The sequence below is a fragment of the Zingiber officinale genome, unplaced genomic scaffold, assembly GCF_018446385.1.
Source record: "Zingiber officinale cultivar Zhangliang unplaced genomic scaffold, Zo_v1.1 ctg133, whole genome shotgun sequence".
In the NCBI taxonomy this organism is placed as follows: Eukaryota; Viridiplantae; Streptophyta; class Magnoliopsida; order Zingiberales; family Zingiberaceae; genus Zingiber; species Zingiber officinale.
In genome coordinates this window covers 125,538-137,291 of record NW_024589829.1, presented here as the reverse complement: position 1 = coordinate 137,291, position 11,754 = coordinate 125,538, and the positions used below count along the sequence as shown (strand labels likewise).

General features: G+C 34.0%; 1 protein-coding gene across 2 annotated transcripts; it reads left to right on the top strand.

Moving 5' to 3' along the window:
* Window positions 1-5,887: 5,887 nt before the first annotated feature.
* On the top strand, window positions 5,888-11,684 carry LOC122036111 (exocyst complex component EXO84C-like). 2 transcript variants are annotated; one of them, XM_042595324.1, is made up of 7 exons: window positions 5,888-6,073; window positions 7,083-7,177; window positions 8,339-9,374; window positions 9,784-9,951; window positions 10,755-10,943; window positions 11,020-11,156; window positions 11,238-11,684. In XM_042595324.1, exons 1-7 carry the CDS (start codon window positions 5,978-5,980, stop codon window positions 11,479-11,481), a joined length of 1,965 nt encoding a protein of 654 aa, XP_042451258.1. In that variant the 5' UTR covers window positions 5,888-5,977; the 3' UTR covers window positions 11,482-11,684. The 2 variants fall into 2 exon arrangements, with proteins under 2 accessions (XP_042451258.1, XP_042451257.1); XM_042595323.1 differs by having other exon boundaries at window positions 5,889-6,073; window positions 9,784-10,311.
* The last annotated feature ends 70 nt before the right edge of the window (window positions 11,685-11,754 follow it).

The following is an 11,754-nucleotide window of genomic DNA, read 5'->3' as shown; positions in this document are numbered from 1 at the left end:
GTGACTCGACAAGCTGGAAGGTTTTAAAAGACGATTTGCCAGCGGGATATTCTCAGTCTTTTCTGGCACAAACTTCCAAAATAGTACAATATAATAGGTGGTTGGGTCCTGCCGTAGGCTGACCGATAGTCGCTCGGCCGGTATATTGCTTGCTCAGCAGTACATAATGCAACTATCAATTTGTTCTTCACTCGACTTTCATATTGTCAGAGAGGCACACTATATCCGATCGACCATTAGGTCCGATCGGCAAGGACGATAGATCGGATAACTTAGTACGTACTTGGCTCCTAACATCATTTGCAAGTTATAGAGGACGGACATTCGAACGGTCTGGTCAGCCCTTCACATCCAACCGGCTCTGCGAGCTCGCTCGGGCACCCCTGCCTTGTCTGCAGTCTCCAAGTTCGTCTGACTCTGTGACTTTGACCATTTGACTTTGATCTCCACGTCAGTTAGTTTTCACTGCTTTGACCCGTTTTTTATGGGCACATCTTCATCACTGTATCACAAGTTTTCCCCTCAAGTTTAGTCGAAGGAGGCTGCAAGTCCAACTTGTTGGATCGATACGCACGTGAGAGGGGGATGAATCACGTGGTTTTCAAAAACTTATTTTCTCATTTTTTTTAAAATCATGATTGCGAACGCAACGGAAAGTAAATAAGAAATCGAAAACAAAAACCACAAGAAAACACAGAGTCTTGATCAAACGTTTAACTGCAGAGGCTACCCAACTGAAGGAGGACTTAGAGAAGCAGTCCGAGCAGCTCCTTGGGTTCGAACGAGCATTGACCGTGAAAAAAAGGATAAAAACCATGATCAATCCGTTGAGCTAGAGAAATTGAGGAAGCAAGCTTATAATTTTGAAGCAAATATCAGCTCGGCGAACACCCGGAAGCTCAGAGCCATTGAAAATCTGGGCATCGAGAACAAGGAGGCTCGGGTCTTGGCGAAGAAGTTGGAGGAGACGGAGGCAACTCTAGACGTCAAAATATGATCCTGTCCAAAATTGACGAAGGCAGTGAACTGGAAACGTGGCTCTGCTGCTGACTTGTTGAAAACTCTGCGTTGTCCTGCAACACAAGGAGCATTATTACCGGACCAAGAAAGGGGTCCCTGGCATTAGCCCTCCGACGCTCAAGTCAGTGCTCAATTTAAGAGGGAAAAATAGTAGCTATGAACCGTAGCAAATAGCGTGTTCAAATAAAAAGCATCACATATCTCCGACTGTAGATGGAGACCTCCTTTTATAGCGTCATTGTTGAGTTATGCCTATTTCCTTGGATAGGTCTAGTGGGTAGCGCATGAGGTGTTGCCACCATGAGGTCTGGGGTTCGAATCTCGACAAAGCCGAGATAAATGTCTCTCTTATGTGCTAGTTACTATTTCAAAGGCTAGTAGCCGCTCATGATTTACCTTCTCCGTATTGGCCCTGGGACAGGTTTGCGGGAGCACTAGGGCGAGCATATTCACCTTTTGCCACCATTGTTGAGTTATGCCCGCATCTCAAAGCATTAACATATTTCCCAAAGCTTTCCTAATAAAGCACATATTATAAAATGCCACCGACACATTTTCTTAAACGAGCCCTGCCAATATATGTGACATCTCATTTCCAGCACAAACTTCCAAAAGAGATGATATGACAAGTAGTTGGGTCCCGTAGTAGGCCGACTGACAGTCGCTCGGTCGGTATATTGCCAGTTCGGCCATACAGAATGCAGCTACCGACCTGTTCTTCACTCGACTTTCATGTTGTCAAAGAAGTGCACTGTGTCCGATCAACTCTTAGGTAAGAGTTCCGATCGACAAGGACGGTGAGTCGGATAACCTAGTACTTCACTCCTAATCTCATTTGCATGTTGCGGAGGACGACCATTCGGACGGTCTGGTCGACCTTTCACGTCTGACAAGTGCTGCGAGCCTGCTCGGCCAACTCTGTCTGATCCTTAGTCTCTAGATCCGTTTAATTCTGTAACTTTGATCGTTTAACTTTAACCTTCACGTCAACCGATTCTCGTTGCTTTGACTCACTTTTAGGTGAGCCCATCTTTATCACCGTATGTGTATATATATAATCACATTCAATCAAAAATATACAGTAAATTTTGTATATAAAATTGGTAAAACATCAAAAATAATTAAGACAGCTAGCTTGTGGATAGGCTTGACAGTTGTTTAATGATAATGACAGAGATTAGAGGTCATAATTCATCAGTTCTGCACATTAATGCACGTACGGTTTTAGTTCGTTTTCTCTCTAATTTTGATCGAGCAGACTTGTCCACTTTAGGGAATAGATTAAGAAATGATTTTAAACAATATGTCCATTTCAAGCAGAACGACTAATGTGATTCCAACCTAATTTGGGACCACTTAATCCAAGTGCCCGTCTTATTTAAGCCCCCACAAAGTCCGATCGCGCTACTATTAATCATTTAATTTTTTGAGTAATTAATTACAGTTAATAAGGACGTGGCATCATTAATGCCGCTTTGCGCTCGAAATTGACTAAATTGGACTATTATCACTCAATAATAAGATATTAAATATATATAAGAGAGTTTAAGAGATTAATAACAAACTTAAGTGTTATGTACAAGTTAAAAAAAGGTACAAAACAATGGGCTTAAAATTGGGAAAATGGTGAATTGACAACTTTTCATTGAGTTTTAAATCGAGTATGTTGTGACACTCATGTTCGACATTAAAAATGAAGAACTATCTTTCATTTATGTAAATCTACCATTCAATTATAGACACAATTAGTTTAATTTGACCAAATATACTTACTCTAATTTAATAAGTATTTATTTATTTCTATCTTCCTTTCCTTCTAAATTTTTTGTTCCAGCTAAATTGATTTCCCACGTAATGCCACTTAGCTTTAAAATATGTAAGAACCATTTTAAATATTTAATAAATACTAGCTATCGGGCACATGACATGTGTAATATAATACATGAATACTTATAAATTATATAAAATAAATGTTTACTATCAAATAATTAAACAATATTATCCAATGCTAATATGATTTATTTTATAAAAAAATTAATCTGAAAATAAAATAGAAATTAGGTTATTAATCATACCTTAAGTTATGTAACAAAAATATGTTATATCACCTGAAGAATTGATGAGATACAAAGATTGATAAATGCAGTTGTAATTTTTCTTAAATAATCGATGAGATATAGATTGATTGATGAGTTGTATTGATATGTAGAAGAGTAAAAACAGATGAATTTGATGTGTTGTAATATAAAAAAGATTAGAAGGAGAAAATTATAGTAAAAATGAGAGAGAATGAGAGAACGATGAAGAACCAATAAGTATTAAGGTGACGAAAAGTAATATAGATAATAAAAATTAAATTATGCATCTATGATTTAATACAGATAAGAAGTTGAATTTACTAATAAGGCTTAAAATTATTTTCGTAAAATGAAAAAAATATTAATGTCACTTAATTTTGGACTTCACTGAATCAATTGAGAGTTGATTATTATTAAAGAGTCTAATTTTTTAATTAAATAGTGAAATAATATATTCAAAGATTTTTAAAAAATTGTCCATATTTTATATGTTTCATATGTTAGTAAGTAAGAGAGACATTAATTGACTTGGGCCCTTGGCATAGGTGAGGGAGGGAGCAAGTCCATAGAGTGGGAGTAAACAGGGAGCTGCTCTGTCATATATATATATATTTTTCTTTTTAATTCACATGAATTTTTTTAATTTAGTTTTTGTTTACAAAAATAAAAACAATAAAAGAGATTTTTTGATTGAGTTATATAAAATTTCTTACGTTTAATATGGTACTCATCTAATATTGTGGGAGCTCTCGGAGTAAGCAGAATAAATTATCAACTAATACAATTTGGTTATAATTTTTTAAAACGATAAATTAGAGAAAAATCTTTAATCATAATTTTAACTTTGCATACAATTCCTATGTCTAAAAAACTTTATTCTCACTCCCTGCATGTAAAATTTCATTTGCTTTAACTCCCTCATGCAAATATCATTACTTAATTGCCCTTCAGATTTTTTAGGTACAAAAAGTTCAAAAATGAATATAATTCCTCTTAAATTCAACATTTTAAACTAGAATCTAGTATATTTCTATCAAAATTCAGCACTTTAAACAAGAATCTAGTATATTTCTATCAAAATTTGCCCCTCGTATTTTTAGGTATAAAAAATCTAAAAAAAAATATAATTCCTCTTAAATTCGACAATTTAAACTAGATTTTGGTATATTTTCTATCAAATTGAAGATGACTTTTTTCCTACTTAATATAATTCCTTATAAATTCAGCACAATTCAAAAACTTCTAATATATTTTCTATCTAATTGATTATCATTAAAGAAGAATCTAGTATATTTTTCATCTAATTAAAGTGGAAAAAGAGTCATGCTCAATTTAATATAAAATATACTAAGGGGGTATTTGGTTGATGAGTTTGGGAATGAGGGAATGGAATGATAGTAAGGGTGCGTTTGGTTCGGGGTTATTCTTGATAACCTTGGTTATTCATTCAAGGTTATCAACAAAAACCTTATTTGGTTTAGGTATTCGATGATTCCCGAGTAATATTCCATGCCCGACACGTCAGCAAAAGAGTCATGCAGCCCGGAATCGGAAAACCTCAGAAAACTAAGGTTTTTCTTGATTCCGGGGTTAACGAATTTTTTATACAAAAAATACCCTCAAATAAGAAAAAACATGGAAAAAAAAGAAAAAATGTAAAAAAAAATATTAAAAACTGTAAAAAAAATAAAAAAAGGTTTAAAAAATTTTACAATTTTTAAAAATATTTTTTTAAACAAATATAAATTTTAAAAATAAAAAATTTATTTTTTTTTAAAAAATTAAATTTTTTTTTTTTAAAATAAAAATTTTAAAATTTTTTTTTTAAAATTAAAAATTTAAAAATGTTAAAAATAAAAAATTTATAAAAATTTAAAAATAAAAATAAATAAATAAAAATTAAAATTTTAAAAATGTAAAAAAATAAAAAAATATAAATATGAATAATATAAAAAAATATAAAAACATTAAAAAAATAAATAAAAACACATAAAAAAGTAAAAAAAAAATATACAAGAAAAAGAAAAGTAAAAAAAACATAAAAAATAAATAATAATATTATGTATAGTTGATTTTGTAACTGAGGGTAATACGGTAAAATATTAAACTAAGGTATTCATTAAAACCTTCAAACAAACAAGTTTTTGTTGCATTACCTAGGTTGAACCAAACAACATTTGGTTATGTTTTATTTTCCATAACCTTGGTTATGTGATTACCTAGTAATCACATAACCAAGGTTATTTATGATAACTTGAACCAAATGCACCCTAAAAGATAGTGTTTGGATTGTGGGTTTGAGAATCACATTTTGGGAATAATTACCAGATTTATAGAAATCAACCAAACCCGTATAACTTGATGAGTTTCATTTCCATTCCTATTCCCATTCAATCCTGCTATCAAACCATATCCATAGTTATTTCCATCATTTAACCAAACACCCCCTAAATTCTAGTTTAATGTGCTGAATTTAAGAAAAATTATACTCATTTTTTGGACTTTTTATATATGAAAATATCATGAATAATTATTATTTTTGACTAGGGAGTGGAAATAAAGATTTTGATCAATAAATATTAAATGTAAAGTTGAGTTTATAATGGGAGATTGCATGTAAATTTACATTTTTTTAAAAAGTTTTAATTTTTAATATATTTATGTAATTGTTTATATTTGGCTGCGGTAAATGCGTTGTTCCTATTTTGCAAAAAGTTTTACTTTCGAGGGATTTATGTAAGATTATAAAACTTTTATAAAATAAAGAAGCGTAAAGGAAAACATTTTTAAAATCCTTGTTTTTTCTTCGTCTTCTCGTCCGCGTCGAAGCCAAGGAGCAGGAGAAAGGGGAAAGCAGGCGGAGTGGCAGAGGAGAGTAGATGGAGAGCAGCGAGGAGGACGACTACTTCCCCCCGCACGAATGGATCACTCCCCAGTCCAGCATCAACTCCATTTACCAATCCGATACCGAGAAGGTACCCCGATTTCTAAACCCCCTTTTGTTCTCTAACCCTCTGTTAAACTATCCTTTTAACTGAAGAATTAGCAGCGGCGACCTTTTGTTTAGTGACGGTGATCTCACGGTTTGCTCCATGATGTAGTTTGGTTTTGATTTATAGTTCCATATTTAATATAATTACTACTTGCTTGTATCTGCTACAGCTTATCCTACTGAAAAATATGGTAGATCTAGATGTTTTAGGTTTATTGTTTATTGAGAGACATGTTAGCTATATAAATGGACATTTAGCAGACTGGTTACTAGAGCGAAACAACTACAAGAGTCAGGGACTTCACTTGGGTGATATGGAACTTCCAATGAAAAAATTCCGTCTGGAAATATTATGCCATTAGACGAAAATATTAGCCTGGAGGTGGATTTTCTATTGTGTTGAATGGCTTTGCTCCACATTCAACATGCCATCGTAATTCATGATTTCACTTTTTATATTTAATAACATGAAGTGTCAACCATTCTAATATTTCCTTCCAGATTTTCTTGTTCAACTGTAAAAGTTTGACATGGCAATGTACCGTAGGCATCTATCTGATGCAAATTCAATTCAGTCATCTCGGTTCAGAAGTCAGATGAATGCATGTACAATTAGGTGACAATCCAACAGCATATATAGTTAGATAAATGCATGTGCATTAGGTGGGTTATATCATTGACTGAACCAAGGATGTTTACTCAATCAATTGTGATTGTTACTACTAGCCCAACAAATGGACATTTATCATAAAACACATCTGCACCTCACTTTGAGTTAAATGAAAATCAACTAGGATAATTGATATATATTTTTAATAAATAAACCCCTTGAGGACTGGATGTGACCAAAAATCCATAAATTGTTGCAAAATCAGCATGATATTTGGCTGAAATAAATTGAACGACAAATGTTACAACTTTGTGGGTTTAAATCTTGCTTGCACAATCTAAGGTTGATTTTACACCCTTCATGGAAATGGATGTATATGCAGGGTATCAGAAAAGTTTGTTCTGAACTTTTGGAACTGAAGGATGCTGTTGAAAACCTATCTGGGAACACACAATCCAAGTATCTAGCCTTCCTCAGGTAATGTTGGTAGAATCAATACATATCAATTTCTATTTATTAGCAGATTAAAAACCAATATGCTTGCAATTGTTATGCAATAAATTCTCAGAAGTTCGTTGGATTGGTTAATAGGTAAGTATTACTTGGGTGATGGCTTTGACCTCGACAAATACTAGGATATTATATTGGTTATGTTGGACTAATTCCAGAGAACATTATGCATCAACCTCTTTTTTTTTTTCTTTTTAAATCAAAATTCTGTATATCATTTATGGAATGGACCAAATAAAGGGCTGATCCATTAGCTACAAACTGTTGAATCTATTTTTGTCTAGACCATGTGTTGTCCCTGCACCACTTGGATGCGTGTCATTGGGGCATGAGCGGCAATGTTTAGCCCCTCCTGATATAGATCATCTATTCTAACATACATTAGATAAGGGACTAAAGGGTAGTGTTCTTGAAAAATAAAATACTCTAAATATACTCACATCTATTTGAGAGACATAATTCATCATGAATATTTATCTTTGTACTCATATCCACTCCATAGCGTGAAGATTTGTGTCCATACTGTAAAATAAGCTAGTTCTAGGTATGTAAAAAACTTAACCCAACCCTAACATGCACTAAGAGAATTTAGGTAATAGGATTTTCAAGTGTGTTTGTATTATAAGATTAATAAAGTCAATTCAAGTCCAAAAATGTTTAGTTAACATTTAACAAAAAATAATTTAATTATCTGGATATTACTGGCAATATAAACTTACACTGCCACATATAGGGAGATACGGTCTGTAGCCCATCTCAATAGTTGGAGCTAATGGGGCTTGATAGTGATGATTCAGGAACCAAAACTCAAGTTCTCAAATCCAAGCTTGCCACATTCGCATTGGATAGTCACAGTTAAAATGAAAGAACCGACCTTACTACAATCCCTACATTGGATTTATGAAAATATCTTGCCAGTTAGCATCACAAAGCAAGATCTGATTCATGTATTCTCAATGAAAACATCAAATTAGGTCTAACTTGCTAAAGTCGTGTTAATAAACCAGTAGAAAAACATTCAGTATATAAGATGTTTTACCTGATCTGCTCTGTTTCCATGAGAACATGCAATTCTTAGGATTTTTATTTTTGCCTGAACTTGCTAGTGGCTTTGCGCTTTATTTGCAGACTATCAGAAGAGGTTATAGAAATGGAGCAAGAGTTGATTGATCTCCAAAAACATGTTTCTGCTCAAGGAATTATTGTACAAGATCTCATGAGCGGTGTTTGCCGAGAATTAGAAGTGTGGAATAAATATAGCAGTGGAGAACCTAATTCCGAGGAGGATATTGCTGATATCAATCAATTATTGCACAATGATCTGGAGGACCCTAAGATTACTTTCTTGGAAATGGTAGATGTCTTATTGGCAGAGCATAAACTAGAAGAAGCACTTTCAGCTATATTAACTGAGGAAAAAAGTTCACCAGAATTATGTGACTTGAAGGGAAATACATCAGTTGAAGGTTCTTCGTATAGGTTAGCTTTTCTCAAAAAAAAGGAAATGCTTGTGGATAAGATTGTAGGGATCACTGAGCAACCATATATATCAATTACAGAATTACGAAAAGTTGCATCTGGTTTAGTTAAGCTGGGGAAAGGTTCTCTAGCACTTAAATTAATGCTGAATGCATATGATTCCCGTCTTCGGAAAAAGATTGAGGCTTTTCTTCCTTCATGTTCTACTTACTTAGAGACATATGCTGCAATTCTTTCTGAGCTTGTTTTCTCAACAATCTCAGTGGCAACAAAAGAATCCACCTTAATTGTTGGAGACATGGCTAATTACATGAATCGAATTGTGCAGTGGGCTGAAGATGAGATAGAATCTTTTGTTCGTTTAGTAAAAGAAAACTCTGATTCACCCGAGACTGCCACGGCTCTTCGTTCTACATGTATCTGTATTCAGGCATGCCTTAGTCACTGTTCCCTTTTGGAACCACAAGGACTAAAGTTCTCAAAGTTAATTATGGTACTTTTGTTTCCTTACCTTGAAGAGGTTCTAGATATGAACTTTAGGCGAGCCAGAAGAAGGATTCTTGATTTGACAAAGGATGATAATTTGGAATTTCTATCTTCTCAGTTAGATTTGCCAGTTTCTGTTGCAACACCATCAGGTTTCATGTTTTCTGGCATTGGGAAGAAATTCATGACTATTGTGGAAGTAAGTACCATTTTTCATGCTGCTGGATGCATAAAATTTCTCGAAAACCTGTATATTTCTTGCAGGATGAACCTAAACTATAATACACCCACTGAAAATGTTAAAATTATAAGTGGTTACCATAATAAATCTTTTAGTTTTGTTAATGAAAAGCAATCTGGATCTATATTTCTAGGTATTTATTAGTAAATAGACAAGAATACACTTTGCATTCAGAAACGTGTATTTAGATTAATTTTTATGATCTAAGTTTATTAAGTTTCTAAATTGAATGGAGTGTGGTACTACAGTTGTCCCTGTTTCTTTGCTCTTTCCTAAGATGATGAACTTGGGTTTTCATGGTTATACGATTCACTGATTTATTGATGAAATAGCTGACATGATGTTTTATCTGACCTTTTTTTTACAGGAAATATTGGATCAGCTTACACCAACCGTAATATCACAATTTGGCAGGCACGTTTTAAATAAGCTTCTTCAACTGTTCGATAAGTTCATAGAGGCAGTAATTAAGACATTACCTGGTCCCTCTGAAGATGATAATCTCATTGAACCAAAAGAATCTGCAGAGTTTAAGGTTGAAACTGATGCTGAGCAGCTTCGTCTATTAGGCACTGCATATGCAGTTGCTCTTGAACTCTTACCAATAGCTGTAGAAAAAATAGTTACCTTTGCGCAAAATGAAAACAAAGATAGGGGTGGTGGCTCATCAGAAAGCATTTCAAATGTTTCTGTTACCAGTGTGGACTACAAAGATTGGAGGCGAAATCTCCAACATTCATTAGATAAGCTTAGAGATCATTTCTGTAGACAGTATGTCTTGACCTTCATTTACTCACGGGAAGGAAAAGCAAAATTAGATGCTCGGATATATTTGGAAAGCAAAGGAGATGACCTTTACTGGGATTTAGAGCCACTTCCATCTTTGCCATTTCGGGTGATTTACTGCTCGAAACTTTTAATTTTTCTGTTGATATTATCATGGTGCTATTTGCTAATTAAAAGCACATGAATGACCCATCAGATGAACAAACTCAGAGTCAAGAGGGATAAAAAATAACTTTATCCCTCATAGCGGATATTCTATTTCTCTGTTTTTGATCCTTGCAGCATTAATAAGGCCTTTATACTTTATTCTTTTTGTAGCAAAAGTATCATTTCTTGATCCTCTAGCTATTCTGCTTGTATATATGACTGACTGTTGTCATTTCTCTCTAATTTGTTTTATGAACTTCCTTTCCTGAATGAATAGTCTGGTTTTGTGTAGGAAATGCAATTCCCAGCTCAATAACTTGGAATTAAACTGATATGTCGACATTTATAGGCTGCTATTCCATCACACTAATTTCTGGCAATACATTGTTACATGTTTAATTTCAGGGAATATTTGGAAGGCTACAGCAATTAGCAAGTGTGGCAAGGGATGTCCTACTGGGGAAAGAAAAGATACAAAAAGTTCTTCTTTCTAGGTTAATAGAGACAGTGGTTATGTGGCTCTCTGAAGAGCATGAATTCTGGAATGTATTTGAAGATGACTCTGTTCAACTTCAGCCTCTTGGCTTGCAACAGGCGCGTTTTTCCTCTCAATCAATCATCTAATTTTGAGTTTCATACTTGCTGAACTAACATTTGATCGTCTCCCCAGTTTATACTTGATATGCACTTCATAGTTGAAATTACGGTTTGTGGGGGATACTCATCTAGAATTGTCCATCAGCTCGTCTCGGCTGTTATAACACGAGCAATTGGCACTTTCTCTGCTAGAGGTATAGATCCTCAAAGGTATGACTTTATGTTGTGCATTATCTGGCAATTATCATTTAGTTTTCTTTTCAAATACCTTAACAAGAGAATTTTTATTAGTGCACTTCCTGAGGATGAGTGGTTTGTTGATACTGCAAAGACAGCAATAAGCAAGCTCATGCACGGAACCTCAGAGTCTGAAATTTCTGATCCTGATGAACACATTTCTATAATGCATCACGATATTTCGGATTCCGATGAAAGCCTTTCGAGCCCATCCATCTCAGAATCTCTAGATTCATTTGCTTCAGCAAACATGGGTGGAACTGATAGCCCTGTCTACTTCACTGATCCAGAAACATGATGAATATAATGTTACTATTTGTTAGTCTGATAACTAGAGTTATAATTAGAGCCTAATTCTGTTTGATTCTTCGAGTCTAGTTGCCATCTCACTTTCCAGCGAAATAGAATGAGGTTTAAAATTTGATGTCATTTAAATCGGTTGTTGTAAAAATATGGATTATTGTTGAAATTAGCACAAGTTTTGATTGATTCATTATCACAAATAACTAGGGTGAGCATTCAGTCAAAACCGAACCGATTGAATCGAATAGATCGAAAATTGAATAAATTG

What these genes read in the sequence shown, in the direction of transcription:
- LOC122036111 (XM_042595323.1), top strand. Translation starts at nt 5,978, where the DNA reads ATGGAGAGCAGCGAGGAGGACGACTACTTCCCCCCGCACGAATGGATC. An exon ending in AAGTATCTAGCCTTCCTCAG is followed by an intron (nt 7,178 to 8,338) that starts GTAATGTTGGTA and finishes CTTTATTTGCAG; the next exon opens with ACTATCAGAAGAGGTTATAG. An exon ending in AGCCTCTTGGCTTGCAACAG is followed by an intron (nt 10,944 to 11,019) that starts GCGCGTTTTTCC and finishes TCGTCTCCCCAG; the next exon opens with TTTATACTTGATATGCACTT.